Source organism: Nicotiana sylvestris, chromosome 8 (assembly GCF_000393655.2).
Source record: "Nicotiana sylvestris chromosome 8, ASM39365v2, whole genome shotgun sequence".
Classification (NCBI taxonomy): domain Eukaryota; kingdom Viridiplantae; phylum Streptophyta; class Magnoliopsida; order Solanales; family Solanaceae; genus Nicotiana; species Nicotiana sylvestris.
The window spans coordinates 16,022,320-16,047,322 of record NC_091064.1 but is presented as its reverse complement, the minus strand read 5'-3'; the positions used below and the strand labels follow the sequence as shown (position 1 = coordinate 16,047,322).

The 25,003-nt window shown below is 35.5% G+C and overlaps 1 protein-coding gene and 1 non-coding gene across 2 annotated transcripts; both read right to left on the bottom strand.

The window, feature by feature from the left end:
- Positions 1-7,611: 7,611 nt before the first annotated feature.
- On the bottom strand, positions 7,612-18,839 carry LOC104248198 (uncharacterized). Its single transcript, XM_009804410.2, has 14 exons — positions 18,511-18,839; positions 15,720-15,881; positions 15,379-15,444; positions 15,088-15,231; positions 14,892-15,005; positions 14,571-14,672; positions 14,266-14,451; positions 12,467-12,556; positions 12,267-12,401; positions 10,756-10,878; positions 10,569-10,654; positions 9,881-10,493; positions 9,656-9,733; positions 7,612-9,092 (listed from the first exon to the last, which is right to left on the bottom strand). Exons 1-14 carry the CDS (start codon positions 18,775-18,777, stop codon positions 8,049-8,051), a joined length of 3,210 nt encoding a protein of 1,069 aa, XP_009802712.1. The 5' UTR covers positions 18,778-18,839; the 3' UTR covers positions 7,612-8,048.
- Positions 17,044-17,148, bottom strand: LOC138876593 (U6 spliceosomal RNA). The gene has a single exon (XR_011401939.1). It is a non-coding gene; the product is annotated as a U6 spliceosomal RNA (small nuclear RNA).
- Positions 18,840-25,003: the final 6,164 nt, after the last annotated feature.

The following is a 25,003-nucleotide window of genomic DNA, read 5'->3' as shown; positions in this document are numbered from 1 at the left end:
AATTTAATCTGACAGCAAACTTTTAAAATTGGAGATCATGTACTTCTATACAATAGTAGACTCAGGCTATTTCCAGAAAAATTAAAATCCAGGTGGACAGGTCCTTACAATGTTACAGATGTTACTCCATACGGAGCAATTGAAATTCAACAAACCAATGGAGGAGACAAATTTAAGGTAAATGGTCACAGGTTAAAATTATATTTTGGAGGGCATTTTGAGCAACAACCATCTGTCACTTTGATAGATTGATGAAGTCTACAATTAATAAGTCGAGTTGGAGACAACTATGGTTCCTTACCCGTAGCCATTAAGGGTGAAGCAATGGAGCCTTATAAGTCCAACATAGATTTAAATAGTTAAATGCTTAATCAATTGATCTGGTTAATATCCAGGTTATTGTACAACCAGGACATCTCATGAAGGCCTCTACAAAAACAGAGTCACCTATACAGGAGTAACTCCATGGTGATCGGTATGCCTAAGTAACTGGTTGGTTAACCATTTAATAATGTAATTAATATGTTGGCACAGGTAATTTTCTAGTTTATATACAAACTAGACTTGTTATTTATACGCAAAAGGTGTGGGGCTGCAGTTTCTTTCAAGCTTTCTTCTGCATTTGTATATTTGAAAGCCAAAAAGATTTTTACCTATCTATCTATTTATCTATATCTATCTCTCTCTCTCTCTCTCTCTATATATATATATATATATATATATTAGATTTTTTCTTATAATTATGCCCCTTATAAAGTGTTAATTTATCAAAATAAAACTCTTATCATTCTATATCAAATATATATTTTTATATTTACCACATAACTTCCTTGTTTTTAAGTTTATTTTTATGAAGGCAAGAACAAATATCTTCAATACTTGGCAAGATATTCTGAGATTGAGAAGCATTATGATCAAAAAGCAAGTAGAACTTATAATCTATATGCTAGAACTTGCCCCAAATGTCTTTCGAGGCGAAATCCTATACAACACTGATTTTTGAAATATGAATTTAGGCTTTCTTTGTTTACCTCAGTCTTTTCTAGATATTGCACAAAAATTTACTACAAAAAAAAAATTGTAGCACCTATTTTGAAGCTTGAAGACCTATTTTTCTTCTTCTTTAATACCTAAATATGCCCAAATTTAAATATCACACTCATGCTTATGATTTGAAAAGTCCTTTTTCAGAAAATAAGTTTGGAGCTCATTTTGAAAAAGATAAAGAAAAAAAAAAAGGAGAGATTGATCTTATGTTCAAGCATTATAGGTACAAAAAAAAAAATCAATAGCAAATATTTGGAAAGTCTGACCTTAGAAATATTCTACTTCAAAACTGAAAAAGGCAAGCCACTACAAATATAACATTTAACCTACCAGCCTAAGGTCCTAAAAGATTTTAGAAATCAGTGTTTAGTCTACATTAGTGGAGATAGACATAAAGGGCAAGTCTATGGACAAAAGATGAAAAATACTAAATGCAAATGATCATAAAGTTATCAATTTAGAGAAGTCTCAAAAAGAAAGAAGTACAATTTTTGTTGAATAAAAATAATAAAAAAACAAGGTTCAGATACCAATAAACTCCTCTAATTAACGAATTCATTCCAACCATTGATGGAGAAAATGGAATTTGCTACACTCATCCAGAGAAACTACCAGGTAATTTCCATTATTTATTAATTGAAATTCTACGACCTGTCAATGAAAAGAATAAACCAAAAAGAGAAGATTCATCATGTTTTCTTGTCCTAATTTTATTCCTTTTTTATGGATTTATATTCGGATTATTGTTATTTAAGGCAAAAACATATCTTATCCGACGTGCTTATGTATAACGTTTAATAGAGTTTAAGTTCATGGTGTAAAAGATATTTGTACGATCATGTTACTTATAAGGTTATTACAACTATATTTATGTAGTAAACATTAATTGGTAACCTAATACGGTAGAAAATAACACGCTCCTAGAAAGGTGAATTTATACGGATAATATTAAAAGAAATTACATTGTTAATAAATACAACTTATATCCTTTTTAATATAGGGTAAAAAGTGGTGATAATTGCGTGGGGTGTCAGTAACTAGTTTGAAGTTATAAGTTTTCCTAATTTAGCTAGCCCATAGTCTCTTTTACGTACTGTTATTCTTTCCTTTTCTTCTTTAATCTTTCTTTCGTGTACATGGTCGAACCAAATTACTTTGGTTCAATTAGTTTTAAAAAATTCATTAAAAATGTTCAAATTTCTAATTTAAAACTTAATAACTTAAAAAAACTAAAAAATCCAAACCCAATAACTTTAAATCTTGGTCCCGCCTCTACATACAGTGGGAATTGTGTTATGGAACTTGGCTAGCTAGAAGGTGAGGTACCAAGTAGCTTTGTTCGAACTATATATTTATATTAAAAAATTCATAAAATATGTTACAAACTTTAAATTCAAAAAACAATCACTAACACGTGATGTTACTATTCTAGAATCTAGAAGCTATAAAGTTCAAATTCTGATCACTCCTCCGAAGTACTAACCAAGTAATGGTTTAATCACCATGTACGAATATATGGTTTTGCTTGCTAACTTATGCTTTTTTCCATTTGGCCAGAGTAGCTAACTTGTTTCAGTTTTTTTTTTTCTTTCTCAAAGTCCAGCCCTGAAAATCTGTTAATCTCTTCTTTTCCCCCTATATTCTGGCTTTTATTCCACCAGATTTTATGCACTTTGGTCATTTGATTTAGAAGTTTTATAACAGAAAATAGCCATATACTGGCTGCAACTGAATTGAGAGGATTTTGTTATTTCTTTGACGTTCCAAAAGTGGAAAAATAATTGGTTAAAGGAATCAAGTTACCAATTTGGTAAAAAGATATACAAGATTAAAAAAAAAAAAAAAAAAAAAGCAATATAATGATTAAAAATTACCATTTGTTTTTCCTGCGGTTTGTTTCAAATTAAGAAAACCGTAGTAATTTGTTAAATTACTGGTAGTTCGTCTGTACATCTTTTTGAATGGTGGTAAAGTTTATTGAAAACTATATGATTTATGAGTTTAACATCTATATGCTAACGATGATTAAATATAATATTATTAATGTATATAAGTGACCTGCTCTTACAGGACATGCAATTGCATGACACAATATATAGTTTGAATAGTACTCCCTTTATCCCAATTTATATGAAAGTGTTTGAATTTCAAGAGCCAAGTGAATTATTCTTTGACCGTAATTTTTTCATATGCCTATTAAACATTTTGAGGTACTAATTATTGTGACTTATGGTACTTTTTACGTAGTTTTCAAATATGTAAATTTTATTTCAAAATACCTAAAAAATCTATGTCCAAATTAAATATACGATCAAAATCAAAAAGTTTAAATATCAAAAAAGCGAAAAGTATCACATAAATTGTGTCACGTGGAGTAAATTTTATTGGTATTTAAGTTATATGCACTAACAATGTAAAATTTATCAGATGCGAGTTCAGGATATAAGTTCTATAGGTTCAACCTTAAAATTATAGATCCAGGCCTATTATTTATTATAATTTTAATAGATTTTATACATTATTTTAAGTTCTGCCTCAAAATTAAATATAGATTTTTATACATTATCTATAATTTTAATAGATTTATTGTACTTAGTTACTAACTAATGCTTGTCATTGAAGTTTACTCATCTTTATCTATGGCCTGATTGCATATGTAAATATATTTTTACACAGTCAGTGCATTACTTAGACTCAAATTTACTTTAGTCATTTTTTTTACTTCCAAGAAACACTAATCGTCTTTCCTATGTTTTTTTTTACCCTACGTAGGAGTGAATATAGAAGGTCAAATCCGTCACTTTTTCACAGGCCTTCAAAAGCATACACAACAGGAAATAGAAAAAGGAGAAAAGTTGATACAAATACTGAAGGTGGAGGTGAAACAAGATAGCATAAAACTGGAAAAACAAGACCTGTTTTTATAAGTGGAGTTTTAAAAGGTTACAAAAAGATTTTAGTACTTTACACAAATTATGGAAGGCAAAGAAAACCTGAAAAAACCAATTGGGTAATGCATCAATATCACTTAGGTGATAATGAGGAGGAAAAAGATGGTGAATTAGTGGTTTCTAAAGTTTTTTACCAAACACAGCCTAGACAATGTGGATCAAGAATATCTTTATGTAGGCAAGATCATAATCCTAGTATAAAAACCCCAAATTTTATTGATTATTATAACCCTCCTTTTGTTTCATACCAAGATGACAATTCATCTATTTTTAATGTAACTTCAAATAATGCAAACAAAGAATGAGGGAGTTGTAAGGGAAAGAAATTAATGTTATTAGGTTAAACATTGACATGAACAATTTGGGTGGGGGTTGTTGTTGCATGAATAAGTTAAGATTGAGGTACGGAAGAAAATGGAGGAATAAAAATTTATGTTGCTCGGATTTTTAAAAATGCCGCAAAATATGTGTATTATTCTCTAAAAGTAATGCATTTTGAAGGATACAATTCAGGTACAATGGTATTTATGGAAAGTCTGAGCAATATAAATAAATTTTTAATTTTAACCAAATACTTAGATGCTTCTAACATTCCTTGTAATTATGGCTGTTTCTGACGACTTTTTTTTTTAAGGGTAGTGAATAGAGTGTTCATTATTTATAGTCTTACTATTGAAGAGTTGATGTACTTAAAAATGTAATGTGAAGTGTGAGTTATTTACCTTTGAAAATTTCATCATGTTTGTTCACGTTCATGACTTGTACTATTTTGCTAATTGGGAATTCTTAGCTGTATAGACCATATATTATTTGCTGCCAACTAAAAAAAGGATCAAAATTTTCTCTGTTTCTATGCCACGTTATCCAAATATATCTAATAGTTAGATGGACCATGACACCCCTACTCTATCTTCGCATTCTAGCATTCCATGCTTTGCACAAGCAAATATCAATTAATGTTGACAAAATGTCCTCTAATATAGATATGAATGCCAACATATATAAGTCTTCGTTTCTATCATCAAGAGTCGTAGTGAGATGGTTAAGATTTTTTCACCTTTAACCAGAGATTTTAAGTTCGAGCTCTGACAATAGAAAAATTCTGATATGAAGTGCTTTTATCTTTTAATGGGTCTTACACAACGGAAGTCCAGATTAGTAAGAGTCTCAAAGCGGATACACTGTGGAAAACAGAAAGAAGAAGCCTGCCCAAACAGTAGCATGCCCACTAAACATGTTAACATTTTCACTATATTTCTCTTCAAAGCACATGTCGACAGGGTTGTAAACATATTCATTTCTGCAGTGTAACTCTGTCTAGTGGCGTGCTGACTAAGCATCCACGTAGATTATACACACTTCCACGTGTCATGCAGACATTTCCACGGGCTAAGATTTGTCCACTTGGGTCATTTGCCTACACACCATGGGCGAAGCTATGTTGATCAAAGAGTGATCAACTGACATCATTTGTCGAAAAACTATACTACTACGTATAAGGTAAAATATTATTTGTTTTTGATTTAAAAATAGACTTTGAATAATTTTGCATAGCTCATTGACAAAAGTTTGAACACCCTTATTGAATTTCCTGGCTTCGCCACTGTACACAGCAAGCTTAAATATATATATACAACCTGTACTTAATTCACTTTCAAGACTTTATTCTGTCGTTTTAATTTTTCTAGTAAACTTTAAAAGGTTGAAACACTTGAAATAAGGAGGAAATTGCATGTGGGAAGAGATTGCGTTATGAGAGTGAGGCCAGCAACAATCTTTAATGATGATTTTTGATTTATATGCATGTTCTTTTTAATGGATTTTAATGGTTTACTGAAATCCACACCCACAAAGCGAGAGAGAGGTAGAAAATAGATAGAGAGAAGGTTTCTATTTCCATCAAGATGGGGAATATATACGTGACCTTTAACAATACTCATCATCGGACTTTATCAACAAAACAAAAAAAAACACTCATCGTCATTAGTGGTATAATTACACTACTAAAAATTCGACCAAAATCGACCGCAACAAATCGATCGACTTCAGTCGGTCAAAAAATCGATCGAAAAACCGACCAAAATCGGTCGGTATTTTAAAAAAAAAATTCGCGAAACCGACCAACTTCGGTCGATTTTAAAAAATGGTGCATTTTTAATTGCATAATTAAAATACCGACCGAAATCGGCAGATTTTTTCTTTTTTGGTCTCTTGTGAAATTTTACTGACCGACCGAAATCGGTCGGAAATTGCGACCGACTTCGACCAGTATTTATCACTGACCAGCCTAATTTCGACGAATTAAAGTCAGTCGGAAATCAGTCGATTTTTTTCCGTTTTTTCACCGATTTTGATCGGTATTTTTAGACAATTTTAGATAGTTTTCTTGTAGTGGTAGAACCAGAATTTTCACTAAATAGACTCAAATATAAATAAAGAAACACATAAAGTATTAGCAACAACTAATTTTATTACGAGACATCTAATGATATTTATACACGGAATCTCCATAGCCAACTTTCCAGTTCAATTTTTTTGTGAAGGAATTTCGACTGAACCCTTTGTGCCCCATGCTCCGCCCCTACTCATCCTATTTGATGGATGACATGTAAAGTGAATTTTGGATGTGCAGCCCCAAAGATAGCTAAAACGCAGTCAAGCTTATGGTTTTGCACATTCTTCAGTTAACATAACACACTTTCTAACGTGCCAACATCCATCGAAATGCGTACATAGTTGGCTCTTATGTACCTTTATATAAGCAAATGCTTTCTTCACCAACCACACACCCAAAAACCATCCCTCAAAATATCCTACCAAAGACGTACACCACCCACTATTTCCTATTTCTATACATATTAAGAGATAGTATTAACATCATAACATGTCTTGCATTTTCAAGATTATTGGGTTCCAAAAGAGAAGGTCATATTCAGATAGAGACGATGATGGAGATGATGGCTATGATTATGCTCCAGCGGCATGCTTAGAAGGAGGTGGTGACGACAATGATGGAGACTATGACTATGCTCCTGCTGCATGAATTCGTTGAAGGTTCTTACCAAATAGTCACTACAAGAAAACATATAATTAGCTACAGATTCTAGCGACACAAGAAGTTTAGTTTTACTTAAAACCAGTTTTCGTTAATATTTAGGTCTAGGTTTACTTGAAACCTTTTGCAGCTTATTAGATGTGCCCCCTTTTTGACAATATCAAATTGAACTACTTATGCAAACCACTGACATGCATTGTACTCAAAACATATAGTATCACGTGATGATGTGATAGTATTCATATATATTCTACAGTCAAAAATTACTTTGTCTGACCCACTCAATATATGTACATAAACTAGCTAATACCATGAGTCTCTATGAGAAGAAGCAAATTACTATTGCTAGTCAAAGACAATATGTTTAGCAGGTGCTATTGTATATGTCATGTAGTTCCAACTTTTTTCAAGGAGAAGTATGAACCTTGACCTTGGAATGACCAAGGCATACGACCTACTTTACTTACTTCCAACTAATCTGGGATCTAGACGTAATTGATTGCTAAACAGCGTGAAAGGACAAGTGAAGGAAACAAGGCATGAATCCTGAAAACAAACTAAAAAGAAAAACAAAAACATATTACTATTCTCTTTTTGTAAGCGAGAAGACATAATATTACTAATCACGAGAACTAACATCAACCCCGACTAACCATCAATACTGCACAAATGCACGAGAATAAGATCTGGAAATTACATAACTAACTTTTGAACCTCTAGAAACCATCTTTTCCTAACACACCACACTGGGAATTTCGAACAAAATCCCTAAGTTAGAGCGCACACCAGAATGAAAAATATTATGTCACATGAAAGCTCCGGCAGCAGCAGCATATAGCAAGCTTTTGTAGCTACCTGATGAGGATATAAACTTTCCATTAAGAACTCAAAAAGATGTTTGTTAAAACCAGCGCACAAATCCTTGACCCAGAAGTTGTATGCTTTTGCCTATAACGGAGCTACTAGCTTTTCTACACAACTAAGCACGCTGAAAACTATGATTTCTGGAGGACACATTTCTCATATAAAGCTAGGATATCCTTCTTGTTAGGATTCTTCAGTTGGAGCAGTTCATCCCCAAAATCATGCTTTGTGAGCTCCTGCCTTAGTTTCTGCACTGTAAATTTCGTATAATCCTCACCATTTGTTTGTTGACTATGAGTATCATCATCTCCTCTAAAAACGGAGCCTCCATCATCTGGGGAAGTAAACTTTAGAGGACTGGTTGTACTCCTGGACTTCTTATTTCCCCGTGTTACTCTATCATCTGTGTCCATGTCATGGACAGATTCAAATCCAGCTTCACATTCATCTATCCTGGTACGTTTGCCATGGGAAGCAGTTCTAAGTTTGCTATCCAGTGCAGTCTCATTCAGCCGAACTGCAGTTAATTGTTGCTGAAGACGATCTAGCTTTCCTTGGGTAGCTTGCAACTGAACAGATAGTGCTTCCGCCCTGTTGGTTGCTTCAGCACGTGCCGCACGCTCGGTCTCCAACAGACTCTCAAGGACTTGCACAGTACTGGCCCTCTGTTCATTATTTGATTTCAGTAGCATCTCAATTTCTTTTTCCCTTTCTTCTACTCGGGCCTCCAGCATTGTAACTTTCGACCTTGCATCGTCCTCAGCAGCACGACACCTCCGTACTTCATCAGCCAAGTCATCTCTTTGCCTCTGTAAGTTTTCAATAATTCTATCAGACTTCTCAATCTGAGCTAATCTTTCCATAGCTAATCTCTGAATTTCGTTCTTTTCTTTTAAGGCCGTAGCTGCTTCGGCCCTTGCTTTATCAGCCAGCTCAGTTGCCCTTTTAGCCTCTCTTTCAGCTGATTTATATCTATCCTGAATATCCTCAAATCTATTGAACTCTGACCGGTACTTCTGCTCCAGATGAACCTTCTCCTGTTCCAAAATTCTAGCTTCTCTTTCAAATGATTGTGCAGTAGCATTGATATTCTCTAACCTTTCACCCAATTCCTTGACTTCAATCTTCAAAGCCGACACTTCTAGATCATAGTTCCTTACCTTTGATTCAGCGGCCTGTAAGAAGAATAATCAAAGAATAGTCATTAGCACTAATATAATCAACCAACTATGCCTCAATCCCAAACTAGTTGGGTTATATGAATCCTCTGTATCCTTCTACTCCATTTGGGCAGTCATTGTACTAATACAAATCTCTTAAAAATTAACACATACATAATGAGCGTGAATATCCTTTTATTTACATAGTCTGGTTACCCAGTTGTATTGTCAGAGACAAGTTGGTACCAATCATAAAAATTGACCTAACGTGAATTGCCATTCATCAGATCTAATTGGCAAACTTTCCTTTCAATTCACAAGCAACACATAACTGAAGGTTATTAGACTTCCAAATAAAAGTCCGTCACTCCAAATGCGTGCAAAGGGTCAACACAAAAAAACATCAGAAGCTCGGGCAACCCGAAATCTCTTTTCGGCAAGCCCACTTTAAAATAACAGAGAGTGAGCAACCCCCCCCCCCTCCCCGACTGTTACTTAAAGCCATCCTGCCAACACCTTTTTTGTACACAAGATTGGTGCAAATGCAGTTATGTTGGTTTAGAAAAGCAGAAACTCACCCTCAACTCCAGATTCAGTGTCGCTAAACGCTGCTCAGCCTGCTCAAGCTTAGATGCCTTGTCTTTTATTTCTTCTTCCTGCAGTTTCATGAACAAATAGAACTTTAACTATCACCTTGGAAACTAAGAAAGCACACAACAAATGACACTTCGAAGAGGGAAGAGAAGCAAACTCAAACAAAGCAGCACATTGAAATTGAACCAACATTAGTAGCAATATTTCACCTTATCAGCCAGAGCGCTTGAAAACTCATCTCTTAAAGCATCTTCTCTTAATTGGGTTTCCTTGTTCGCGCGCTCTTGAACAGATGCTGCCTTCTCGAGAGCATTCTTAACTTCCTTGACGGCAATGTCATATTTACGTTTCCACTCCTCCGCCTCCTCCTGAGCTGACTCAGCTTGTTCTTTGGCAGCAGCCAGCCTTGCTTCAGCAGCAGCAGTTCTGGACTTCAGAACAGATACTTCTGCACTTGATTGGTCCTCATCAGCCTTCTGCTTTAACAGAAGTTGTTCATATTTTCTTTTCCATTCTGCAGACTCATGTTTAGCAGAACTGAATGTTTTTGATAAGCTGGAATATCTCTCTTCCAATGAACTATATTTACTCTGCAAATTTGTAATACGACTCGTGTAATCATCTGCAAGCTGCTTCTTGTCATTGATGGCATCTTCATAACGCTTCAAATACTCAGATTTATACTTCTCACTAGCTTCCAGTTGTTTGTTAAGTAAGTTCATCTTATCCTCGATGGAGCGGCACTTCAATGCAAGAGTAGTTTTCTCTGATCCAATCTGGTCAATTTTCTTCTTGATGAGATCAAATAGTGGACCTTCCAAGCTGGAAAATCAATGTAATGTGACATATATATTCCCAATAGCAAGTGCTTCAACAAAGAATAATTAATATGCAAACCTTTGTTGTAAGAAGACACTCAATTTTCTCCACTTTTCAGGACCTTGGCAAGTTGCTTCATACTTGGACACTGAACGATCAAGAACCTGCATATGGCATATGCATTTCAGGACGTGGGTAACCAATATGCCTAAATTCCAGTTTAGCCACAAAAAGTTGGCTAGTAGTTATTGTGAAAAAGGCTTACCTTAAGCACACCATCTATGTTTGCATCAGGAGCATGACAAGCCATCCTCAGTTCCTTTTCCATGTCCTGAATCGCATTTGAACATTGTAGATAAGCATCCCTAAAGGCATCCTTTTTAAGCTCCTGCATCAACATAAAAACCAAATGAACAATTCAAAAGAGCTATTTAGTAGCATAGCAGAGATACTCGCACCCATAAACATCCTGACAACTATCTAGGTCAACAAGTCATTCCATTTGAAGGGACCAGAAACCTTTAACTAAACTCAGCTAGAATGTCAAAGAGCTATGTCGTGTGAGCAGATGGCCCGTGAATAGATATTAAACAGATAAGAACTGATATTACACAGGGACAGGCACTTATCTGGGGAAAAACAAAGACCAAATACACTACGCCTAAACTTTGACTCAAATATCACCTGGTTAGCAGAGAAAAAAGCTGTAAATGAAGGAATTAAATCCTTATTCCACAGGTCACTACTACGAAGAAAGAAGCTATCATAATTTCATAACCAGGTAGTTGACTGAACTCAATATTGAAGGGCAGCCCAGTGCACATAGCATCCCGCATTCACGCAGGGTCCATCGGAAGGGCCACACCTCAAAGGGCGTGATGTAGGCAGCCTACGCTAATGCAAGCATTATTAGTGCGAATACACAGTCTAAGCAGAACAATTGTACACTTACCCAAAGAACAAAATTTTATTAAGTAGGAACTTTTCCTTATTTCATCATCCTAGAACAGTCTTGGATGTTTTCGCTAAATCATTTAGTATTTCTCTCGTCTTCTCTTTTTTACAACTTTAAATGAAGATTAAATGTCCAAAATGCTGATTTTTACATCAGGAATAATATCCTTACATTACCTATCAAAAAAATGAAGATCAACTGAAAATTCCAAAGCTTGACTTCTGTGCAAATAGGTTCTGCCATTCTAAGAAAAATAGAAAAAGCTCTCCGTATTAACATATTTAACGAGAAATGATAATCGTTCTATCCGAAAGCATTACTTGAACCATCCCTGAAAGCCAGGAGGAATTTCGTTTTCATCCAGGGCCAATCCATGGCTCAAAGACAAAACATATGCTACTAAGTTCAAAAACTTAAAAACCTCCAATGAAGCAATAATATGAAAACCATGTCCCTGGATATCGTTCAAATCCTAATCTCACTAAATAATTGTCAGCATGCACCCCCCCCCCCTTAATGACACTTTTCCTAGAACCTAGCCAGTGTTGTCTATTGGCTAACCTATTGGCAAAGATCATTAGTACCGGCCATTTAACCTATCTCTTGAATATAAGCAATGAAGTTATTAAATGCAGAAGCACACTTGTGAATTTTTTTTGTCTTTTTTTTTCTGCGGATACGTATGGCGCAGAAGCAAAATAAAAACTAGCATTAGCTCATCCTCCACTAAGGAATGTATTATGACACAAACATATTGTTTATTTCACTCATATGCACTTTATCCTCCATAGATGAAGTAAATGACGGAGGAAAAAACTAACCTCAAATGCCTTTTTTATGAAATTTTGGAGACGCTTCTCATATTTCATCCTGATGGATCCAGCCCCCACAGCAGTAGAATTAAATTCTGTCATGGACTTTTGAGCTGCATCTTCATGTGCTTCTCTTAGTGCACCCTGCAATGATTGAAATATTAGAAGCAACCAGATAATGATACCAATGAAAACAAAGCAATACTTGCTTCCTCCGGAGGCTTAGAACGATCAAAAGAAGCCATGTATCTATCAGCAGCCAAATCGTACGCCCTTTGACACTCAGCTTCCTCAACACTCTGCAGAAATCAAAATGGAAAACATGGCATACATTATGGAGCGTAAGCTGGGTACACAGAGTGAACTAACATGGTAGCACTTGGCTTCAGCTGAAAACCATTTCAGTAATGAAAACAATGCCATGGGAAGTTAAATAACATCCATAAGATTCTACAACAAATCATTCACTTGTTGGCTTGTCATGCTGTTTTACTAACCTCAGATTTTTCTTCCCTTATATTTTCTTAAGTGAAAAATGAAGAGGGACTACCATAGCAATTCTGAAGATGACTAATTCACTTGTGCACGAAGCATGATAAATAAAATAAGAACATGCAAGAACTTCCCAACCCAGACACCAAAACTACGGTTATATATCGGTATCATGTCAGATTTTTAACATTTGCATGACGCTCATCAGACATCAGTTGGTGTCCAGACTATAAACTTTCTTTTTAATTTCCAAACTTCATGTCCTTGAAACTGGACACCAAACAGAACCAAATGCGCCAGTTGTTCCCCAACATAACAATTCAAGCCATAATGATGAATGAAACAAAGAGACAGTAAATCTCATGCAATAGCAAGAAATCACAAAATTGAATTCCAAATAAGGCTAAGAACACATTCGACGAATCTCTAAGAAGAGAAGAAGAACGAGTAGCCTCTCTAAGAAACGCTTATATTGAGACATTTTATTGAGGTGACACTAAGTTAGAGTAATAACTTTTTAAATATAATCTGGAACCGTGGATCAATTTAGGGTGATCTTGACTTAATTGGTAAAATATCTTCTTAATAGTAATCGACATATTCTGATAGTATACTTAAGATGTCTATAGGATTATATCCCCTTATTTACTTTTGATGCACCCATGAGGTACCAATTTGTATAGAAGAATGGCTATCATTCATCTGATGCTACTTTTCCTCTTCTTTTTCCTTATCGTCTTTTGTCTCCCTCGTCTGTCTTTCTCCCCCCTCTTTCTTCTTCTTCTTCTTCCCTTTTCTTCCTTTCCACCTTCTCTTGAGCCGAGGATCTATCGGAAACAGCCTCTCTACCTCCCCAGATAGGGGTAAGGTCTGCGTACACATTACCCTCCCCAGACCCCAATTGTGGGATTATACTGGGTAGGTTGTTGTTGTTGTTGTTAATGGGTATCATTCATAGAAAACCATGTCCTTTTGTGAGGTTTTCTACTATTGGTATACTCCTTGTATACGGGCAGATTTTTGCCCATTCCAATGAAATTTATAAACTTAACCCAAAACAAAAATTAAATAACTAAATAGTATCTTGATGGTGCTGAGTCCTCGTTAAGAAATAACCAACCTTTACAGGAGAGGACCTGCAACTCTACTTCTAAGACTTTGTTACTGAGAAATTCTCTTTGGGACTAGTTAGGTACCTTGTAAAAGATCTTCCTTACCTTCTCCAATAGTTTTTCTCTAGTATAAGGCTATAAGACCTAGATTTAAGATCTCTATTAGTCCTTGTTCTTTCTGTTCAGGGCCACTTTCTTGGTGCCAAAAGCCAATCTAATTAAGGATTGAATAATAGCCATGAAACAATGATCAGTGGTTTCTTTTTGTCGCTTTTTTGGGTCAAGGGTGTTGGTGATGAAAAGAATAACATTACTATTGGACACACTAATTGTGCAGATACAGAGAAGAACGTCTAATGTGGAAAGGAAAAGGCAGTATATCTGCCATTAAGAATATCACTAACCTGCCATGAAGAGGTGATGGTAGGCACTGCACCATTGTTAAGAGCATCCAGGAAGGACTGAGTTATACGAGCAAAGAGCGGTCCTGTCATAATAGTCCCTCCAACTTGCTTGGGTCTTGTCCTCTCAAAAACAAATCTTGTCAAAGCATCAAGACCTGCTTTAAACTCTGGCCTCATGTTTTCCAACTGCAAGTGAAAATTGGCACCACAATTAGAATATTTAAAGAGTTTCCACAACCAGAATCACAATTAGATAGAAGCTATGATAGTAGAGAATGGAATATATGAAAGTATTAAGCACTGACTGGTATTTGATCTAGCCGCTGAAGCTCATTTTCATTGCTCAAAGGCCGCACAAGGGTGAAGCATTCTCTGTCAGGGAAAAGAGCACGAATGGATTCCCTAATCTGCAGTCAGAAGTTCCAAACGGTTACCCAATCTACCGCTAGCTCATTAGAAGACAAAAAGGGATGCTTTCTGAATTACATAAAAACATTCTTGTTTTACTCTGACATGTAAAAGACGTGCAAGTTCAGAACCAGTCTTTTAAACAGGGATAGTTATAATAGAAATTGAATAATTACATCATAGTAAAGCAAAAGAGAACACTAATGGATAGTGTATACCTCATTTTTAGCAGAAACATCCCTCCCACCACCTTGAACTGGCCTCAAAGCTAGTTCAAGGTAGTCCCGCGGAGTTATTTTGCGGTTGTCCTCAACCAAGTCCAAATAAAAATCCTTTTGCAGAGAGAAAAAATATATGTTAACAGTTACACAAGCAAGCACAGAAGAAAATATAAATAAATAAATTCAGAATTACCCTAAGCAACCAAACGAAGATTGGGGAGAACTGTCCAAGCTCAGATGCACTGGCCCTTCCTCCGGAGGCTCTAACACGAATATGTCTAGTCATTTCAGTGACAAGAGAAAGGCGGTCAAGTGCAGCTTCATCGATACCACCCATCTAAATTAAAGGATTAAAGAGATTATGAGGACACCAAAAAAACAAACTGTAGAAATTCACCGAATCATGAGGGAATAACGATAAACAGTCTAACAAGAATGTCATATCAAAACAAGCCAACGAGATCCATGTTTAAGTGCTCCTTACCTGGTTATATACAAACATACTTGAAAGAAGGACCGCCAAGGAGAATATCTGTGTGCTATATGTTCCCTGCGAAACAGCAAAACAAAACAGATATTTACAAAAGGCATAAGACAGTCATTGGCAGGACACAAGAAAAAAAGAAGACATGTTCTGGGATTATACTATTACAGTTCCTTCAGCTAGTGAAAAGTTTAGCAACACCAAATGTATAAGAATATAGTATATAAGCCATATAGCATGTGCCAGGCGAGTAAGTAGTAATAATATTGACACTTATCGGTATGCAGGTTATTCCTTCTTCATAAACCCAATAATAAATAAGCTAAATGGTAGAAACTAACCGTTTGATCATAAGCATCAATTCCTTCTGTGTCCAATAGTAACAGGTTGTATTCCGTTCCATCAAGAGCTGTTCTCCTTAAAGGTGCACTCCACAACCAAATACCTTTTGTGCATGGACGATGAGTTGGCGCCACTTGAAAGCCACTACTCCTGCCAAGAAGCTACTGGGCAAACAGCAGGCACTCAGTTACATGTTTTCAGCAAAGTAGGAAGCAGCTCTAAGTTACATACGGAAATTTACTTGAGAGAGCAAGTAAAATAGCTATAAGTAATTAGTTAAGATAGCAGTTATCCTATTGTAATAGACCTTGTTAATAACATAAATCAATTGAGTTTCTAAAAGAAGAACAGTGTCACTGTGCTATGGCTTTGATTCATGAGTTGACTGCAATTATATGCATGAAATGTACAAGAACAATATATAAACAGAGGATGACAATATTACTGCATAAGGCGACAATAAAAAGGAGTTACAGAAGAAGCACAAAGAAAACCATAGTACCTCCATATGGTTAATCAGAATGGTCTCCCTCTAATAGATTATTCCTGCAACTTTCCACCACATAAAACTAGAAAAATCGGGTGCTTATGCCTTGAACTGATACTGACGGTTAACTGAGTCTCTTTACATTAAAGTCTCTTAAAACAACAAATAAGAGAAGCCATCCAAGGTGTAAACCCCTAAATCTAGGAAACTATATACATCCACCTATAGTGAACTCCAGTAGAAAGTTGAAACCCTCCAAAACATAGTTTCTTATTCAGACATCCTTTTATTATGGTTCATCTCTCTTTTGATCCTCAGAACAAAGGTATCTTTCTTTGATATTGGGCAGATGACTACAGTAAGCAGAAAATGACAGTGAACTCGAACTCCAGATTCCTTGGTCATTATCTTTTTTCTGGAACTTTAACAAACAATTTAGATGAAAAAATTGCAGCTTGGTGCACAAAGCATCCCGTGTTTACGCAGGATCCGAAGAAGGGTCGCACCCCAAGGGGTGTGATGTAGACAGCCTACACTAATGCAAGCATTAATGGTTACTTCCACGGCTTGAGCTCATGACCTATAGATCACAGAGAGACAATTTTGACGTTGCTCAAAGGCTCCCCTTCAAACAATTTAGATGAACTGAAGCAAATACTTGTTGTGTCGTGTAGATAAGCATGTTGAACTAACTCAATAGTTAAGGTCATACAGTTTAACTCCTTCAACCAATCCATTTATATATTTCCCAGCATTCTAATCCCAGTGTATTTTGCGGATTCTTCCAAACACGTTTCTGCTCTGCCTCTTTCTTTTTTTAATGGTACAATGGAAGAAAAAGTCCATTGTTTTGGCACTCGATTAGTGCGTGTCATCCTTGTGCAGGGCCCATGCTAATTTTCGCTATATAGTTCCAGTTCCAATTTTTAACTGACATTCAATAGAAAGATCCGTATATGTGATATATAGTAGGGAGGAATAAGATTTAGTCTTATTCGAGAACTTCTAATATTATTATTATGACTATTATTTATGTATGTATTAAACTAACTTTTCACTTTTAATTTTAATTGGTATGATGATGATATGAATTGAGCTTAAATGAACTGAGGATTCATATAGCCGATTCCAACATTTGGATGGTATTTGGGTCAACTAGCAAACCCCTCGACTAATTCCACAACAGTGGACTAGGCGAGCAGCTACCTCTCAACAGCACAAGTACCATGTAATTCTGTCCACCAAAGCTTAGACGGATGGAAAGAAATTGCCTACCGGTTTTGTCTCCATGGGGATTAAGGCCTACCTTGATTGATTGATTAGTGATTCTGTATCTCAAGACTTAGAGCAATGTGCTTGATAATTCTAGTCCTCAAACAATTAAATAGTTGGATACTAGCTTCCAAAATCCCAATTCTAACCAGAAACTAGAAACTACAACATTGACAGGCAAAACCCTAACAAACAGGACCAGAAGACAGTCATAAACTCACACTCACTCTCATACAGAATCGGAAACAATAACACTAAACTACAAACTCTAAGAAACATAATTAACCACGAAAAAGGGCTTTGTTTTTATTTATAAATTTACTGAGTTATGTATACTTTCTAAAGGTAAAAATCTCTGATAGGTTAGACCTCCCCTAGAAAGAAACCTAACTAATCTTGATAAGCAAGTTGAGCTAACATAAAATAGTTAAGGCTGTACAAAGAACATCCTTCAACCAACTCATAAATATCTTCCCCAACATCTAATCCCATTGTGCTTCGTGAATTCTTCCAAATACATTTTTGCTCTACCTCTTTCTTTCTTTTTTTAATGGTACCATTTGATTAAGGCTCTTTTTTCTGGATGATCCAGGGAAAACATTTAGGACCAGCGACAGCCTTTGAAACTCGGTATGGGCCCCCCTCTATATCCTTCTCCACTTAGAGAGCAGGCTTAGCTCGAATGGCACAAGGCTCGAACATGTGAACTAAGTCACACGTCCCTCAACTTTTGCCACTTGCACTAAAGCCTGGAGCTAAGACATAGTTGATTAATTGATTTAATGATCCTGTATCTCAAGTTTCAGAGCAATATGCTGATAATTCTAGTCATCAAACAGTTAAATAATTGACGAATATCTTCCAAAATCCCAATTCTAACCAAAACTAGCAGTGACAAGCAAAACCCCAGCATTACCTTCACTCTCATACAGAATCGGACAATAACATTAAGTTACAAACCTCAATTAACATAATTAACTAAAAACATACAAAAAGGCTTTACTTTAATCTCTAACTTTACTGAAATTTACCTGATTAAGTATAAAGCTCTTGCCTTGACGAGCGCGACCACAAACGGAGACAATACCAACTGGCTCCTTCACGAGTTGAAGTATCGAAAGGGCTTCCGGATCGAGCTGGAACTTTCCTTTTTCATCGCAGTACACGAAACGTATCGGTCTCGCCGGACCAGCTGCAATGTTAACGGAGGAGTGAAGAGAGGACAGTGGCGGCGATGGTGACGGCGAAGGTTGCTGCGGCGAATCTCCGGCGGAACCTCTGCCGAATAGCCTCCTCATGATGTTGTGACTTTTACGAGAGAGAGAGAAAGTGCGTGTGTGTGTTTAATTAGAAAAAGAGGGAAACGAATCGGTGCGAAGAGAATGATATACTTCTTCTTGGAGCGTGCGTGAGGACGAGTCCGGAACCAAAATGTGGTTTTTTTTTTTACTCAAACTATACAAATAGGTGGTTAAAAAAAAGTTATATTTTTATATATAGCGCCACAATACCTGGCGTTATACATTAACAGTAACGGAACCGTTAATGTATATCGCCAGGTATTGTGGCGCTATACTGTAAAAGCTGACATGGCCAGGTATAGCGCCACAATACATAGCGCTATACATAGCGCATTAATGTATAGCGCCAGGTATTGTGGCGCTATACATAGCGCATTAATGTATAGCGTCAGGTATTGTGGCGCTATACATAGATTTTTTATACCCCTCCGTCTTCTTCTCCGATAAAATTGGGTCCCCCGACACATAAAACTCGAGGAAAAAGGGTCTCACATTCGAGTAGAGTTTCGTGCTATTGTTGATTTACAATTCCGGAGTCAAAATTTCAATCTTTTTGCTTTGCCAAAATTCTAAATCGAGGTATTTCGATTTATTTTAAGTTGAAACATTTATAATAATGTATATTATTTGATTTGTATGTGTTCTATTTCGGTTTGTGTTTTTTTTCGAAACTAGCATGTTAAATTTATCCGAATTTAATATTAGTGTTTTCTAATAAAATATAAATTAGTAAAATAAATTTGTCTGTTAATATCCTGATTTATATATATGTCTTTTTATTCCGTTTTGTATTTTATTTGCAATTAAATTTATTTGTTGTTTATGCTTAGTTTAGATTATTTTTTAGCGTAGTAAAATTTAGACATTTTTAGCCTAGTAAAACGTAGACCCTTATAGCATAGTAAAATTTAGAGCCTTGTAGCGTAGTAATGTGTAGTATTTTAGCTTAGAATTCTTTTTGTTTAAGTATCTTATACTGGTATTTGAAAATGCAAACTTTGTACAATTAAGTTAATAATTGTATCAACATATATAATTAGTAATTTGTACAAGTAAGTTATTAAAAAATATGAATTTAAATTATAATAAAAACACATTAGGTAAATATATATATATATATATATATATATATATATATATATATATATATATATATATATATATATATAATTTGTACAATTAAGTTATTAAAAAATAATAATTTAAATTATAATAAAAACACATAATTATATATATATATATATATATATATATATATATATTTATACAATTAAGTTATTAAAAAATAATAATTTAAATTATAATAAACACATACACACACACACACACACACACACACATATATATATATATATATATATATAATTTGTACAATTAAGTTATTAAAAAATAATAATTTAAATTATAATAAACACACACACACACACACACACATATATATATATATATATATAATTTGTACAATTAAGTTATTAAAAAATATGAATTCAAATTATAATAAAAAACACATAATTATTAATGATAGTTTAATGATAGTTTACAGTTGACTACATGGACGCAACTATACATCCCGGCCCTCGGACGTTGGATCTATTAGCCCTACAGCCCCAGCATAGATCCGAGTATATATTGGACGGACAGTTGCTTACGCAGACTTTCCGGGCTAGGAGAGTGGATCTATTGTGGGAGTTTTTGAGTCCTCCCCGCGTTCTACATCCCCACGTGGTCCATTACCTGGAGGAAATGGGATTATATAGGATTGTTAGGATTGGCCGGATACAGCTCGACTATGCTTTGATCACGGCCTTGATTGAGCGCTAGCGACCGGAGACGCACACTTTCCATTTGCCAATCGGTGAGGCCACCATCACACTGCAGGACGCTGAGATTTTATATGGCATGTCCGCTGATGGCTTGCCAGTTTTACTGCCTGCGACCATGAGATATTATTCGCGGCAGGCATATTGGGATATGTTGCACATGCTCACGGGTTTCATGCCGGAGACCGAGGAGGTAGCGTCTGGGTCCAGTCGTATATAGTTGGTCCCCATTAGAGACCACCTGGTGCAGATCCACCATACTATCAGCGACGAGTCAGCGGAGGTGAATGTACAGCGATATACGAGGCTGTTGTTGCTCTTTCTATTTGGGGGGGGGGTCTTGTTCCCGAACACTTCGGGGAACCTAGTGAGCCTCCGTTTTTTGCATCATATTGCCCGGTTCGAGGATACATCCATCTACAGCTGGGGTGGTGCTGTCATCTCATACCTGTACAGGCAGATGTGTCGGGCTTGCATCGGCACACAGAGAGATGTTTGTGGCTTTCTGCCACTTCTACATGTGACAATATATTCAAATAATATGTCCATTAGTTACAATTCTACTTAGTTATAGTTAATCTTATAATTTACGTCAACTTTGTATGTTAGGTTTGGGCCTGGGAGCGATTTCTGCAGTTTCAGCCACCTCTACCACAGCTACCGGCTAATGTAGAAATTCCGCAACTCCTTCTAGCTTGTAGGTGGGTTATGCGTCGTACTCTTGCACGAGAGTATGATGCCCATCATAATCTCCCCCTCTGCAGGGATGTGTTGGATCTGTAATGTAAAAAAACCTTACTTGTATTGAAATATTTGCTTTTACTAAATTTTGAGCACACAAAATAATTACAATGAGCCCGTTATTTATAGGCGAGAGAAGACACACATAACGTCCTATGCATATCCAAGTTGAAGTGATTACCGTTGAATGTGTCCATTTCGCATGTGTGGGTGGAAATATATTTACCCACTTTCCACATACCTGTCTTCTTCTTGGTAGCACGCAACATCCAATTACATGGCCAAAACCACCTGCGGCAAACAACTTTGTATACCATCGGACTTGACTCTCATACCTGCATCTCACGACACTCTTTTACGGTGTGCATTTTACAAGCCCTGCTTAAGCGTGCTTTATCAGGAAAAAGCATCCCCTTTGCAAGCATCGTTGGTCTAGACTCATCCCACATTGCTGTCCGGATTTCATCAAAATCCCTTGTGAGAGTTTCCACATCCGACACGGTTGGCAAGCTATCAATGTAAGAAATCTCCCTTGAATGAAACGACACTTCGGACTCGTACACTCTTCGTCTAGGTGGGTCTCTCTTCAAATCAGGTCATTCCTCCTCATCTTGTTCATCTCCATCCTCACGAAAAAAGGGTGTCTCGTCTCCGGATTCATCGGCATTGTTATCATAATCACTGTTCTGTTCCTCACTCTGTGCATCTGCCAGATCCCGATGTAATACGTCGTTTTCCGTTAATTGAGTGAGTACAGGTGGTTCAACTTGCTCGTTTTCACTGCACAACCAACAAAAATATAAGCTATTGAATTAATAAATGATATCCATATGGTTTTATATCACTTCACTTACAAGTCGTAATGTGATGAAATTCCATGATAGACGTTTTCAATTAGGTGATGACTACCAGATAGGCCACTTGTAAAATTCATATCCGGCTGGTACCCCCTATTAAATATATGAGCATTAATACAAATTCAAGTACACCAAAAATATACATAATTAACACAAATGAAAATTAAAGCTTACCACTCATCTTGTGAATTATGGAAAGCAGGGTATAAATTATTTTCTCGTTGCTCATTCACCGCTGGTGATAAGTTTAAATCAATGAAAACTCTTTCATCCGGAACCTGTCCGGCAAAAACTGCTCCAGAATAACCACCCGATGACTGAGGGTTATCTCTGCTACGCACAACCTCGTTTTTGGGAACGTCTTCGACCTTCACGTACATCTCCAACATTGTGATTACAAGAAATTTCCGACATTCGTCCGGAGTCCTCAAAAAATCACTCAAAGTTTCATCATCGTCGATGTTAAACTCCGAGTAAAAAACAACCCCTTGCGGAGTGACGGAATACGGATATCTTCCGGTTACTTTAACTGTAACTGAACGTTTCCTCACACTCAGTTTTTTGTATAATAACGATATCAATTTATCGTACTCTATTGTAAGTGGCAATTTAACATGACACTGAGCAGGTAAACTGTAGCCCACAGAATTATTCTACATCACAACCTCACCCCCCAATATAATGAAACGCTTATTCTACGCTCTTCAGACATAATGAAAAACTGTTGGAGAATTTAAGAACAATAAACGTTTCAATAAGAGTTAACAAATTTTTTTGGATGAATTTCTATACAATACTAACCTCTTTATATAGGAAATGGCTAGCCGGATTTTTTTTATATATGTATAGCGCCAAAAACGTTGGCACTATACGCTTTTGAATTATTGAAGTCCGAAATTATTGGTGGGGCCAGGAAAATCTATGTATAGCGTCATGTATTGTGGCGCTATACCTGGCCATGTCAGCTTTTACAGTATAACGCCACAATACCTAGCGCTATACATTAACGGTTCCGTTACTGTTAATGTATAGCGCCAAGTATTGTGGCGTTATATATAAAAATGTAACTTTTTTTTTACCACCTATTTGTGTAGTTTGAGTAAAAAAAACACATTTTGGTTCCGGAAACTGTGAGGACAACCAAGAGATACAATTAAAATCCTAAAAAAGGCTTTTGAAAGTTACAACTCTATAGGTTAACTTTTAAAGTTTTAATATTGAACATATTATATTTTTAATACTATTTTGGTAATTTTTACATATAAAATTTTAATCCGCATCGAAAGTTATGAGTTTAATTGAACGCGTCATTAATATATTATGCCCTGATTGGGTAGTAATATTTTTCAAAATACAGTATGTGAATGTTGAAGATTTGGAAATTGGTATTTACCTTGGAGTTGAAAAGAATTTACTTATACAATTAAAATCCTAAAAAAGGCTTTTGAAAGTTACAACTCTATAGGTTAACTTTTAAAGTTTTAATATTGAACATATTATATTTTTAAACTACTATTTTGGTAATTTTTACATAATTTTAATCCGCATCGAAAGTTATGAGTTCAATTGAACGCGTCATTAATATATTATGCCCTGATTGGGTAGTAATATTTTTCAAAATACAGTATGTGAATGTTGAAGATATGGAAATTGGTATTTACCTTAAAATTAGAAGAAAAAGTTTTGTAAATTTTTTAGCTATTATTTAAATTCAAATTAATTATTTTAATTGAATTTCATATTGTAAAGGAAAACGATTCAAATTTGCTCCTAGACTATAATAAATTGAAGACACCAACAAGGGTTGTGGTGGAGTGGTAAGTACTCCTTCATCCTTAACCAGAGGTCTCGAGTTCGAGTCCCTGAGTATGGAGTCGCCTTTGTTAGGGAGCTTTATCCCCCAATATGGGACTTTCCGACGCGAATCCGGATTAGTCAGGTCCCAATGTGGGTATCGAATACCGGATGAGAAACCAAAAAAATAAAAAAAAATTGAAGACCTTTGCCTTCCAATCCATTAAACTTTTTTGTCTCATTTTAACTCCATTTATTAAGAAAAAACTTGTTATTTTTCTTGATCCATAATGGAGCTTCAATCTCAGGGAATATTGAAAGAGAAATTTTCATAAAGCGCTATCTTTTAGTAGTAATTAGCCATCTATAGATACCATTTGCTATATTACATATTATAGATGCCTTTTCAGTGGTTATAAGATGTATTTGATGTATTTAAGCTATTATATTCATGAATACAGTAGCAAAAATAGGCGTGAATCAGGGAAGTCCAGCTAATCAGTTGTTGTATTCGAGTGTATTCGACTGTATTCATGGAGTGAAACATGGGATTACAGTTGGATAGATTATTGTATTCGACTGTATTCATGACATAAAATAGGGGATTACACTGTTTTTAAAACGGAAAGTGAATCAATTAACATAATAGACTCCTAATATAACTCAACAAACTCAATTATAGCACACAAAATTTGTATTTTCAGTTATAAAAAAGATTCCCAACCGAAAAATTCCCCCAAAACATAGCATTTTTCAAAGAAATTATATAATACATATGAATACATAAATTATATTAATTACAAAAACATATAAATACATTCATGACATATAGCAAGAGAGTGAATACAATGAAATACCTAGAATACAGCGGGATACATTGAAATACAATAAAAAAAGACAGTGAATATAATGAAGTACATGTAATACAGCGAGATACATTGAATTACAATGAAAAAAAGATAATGAATACAAGGAAATACATGAAAATACATTAAAATATATTAATAGAAA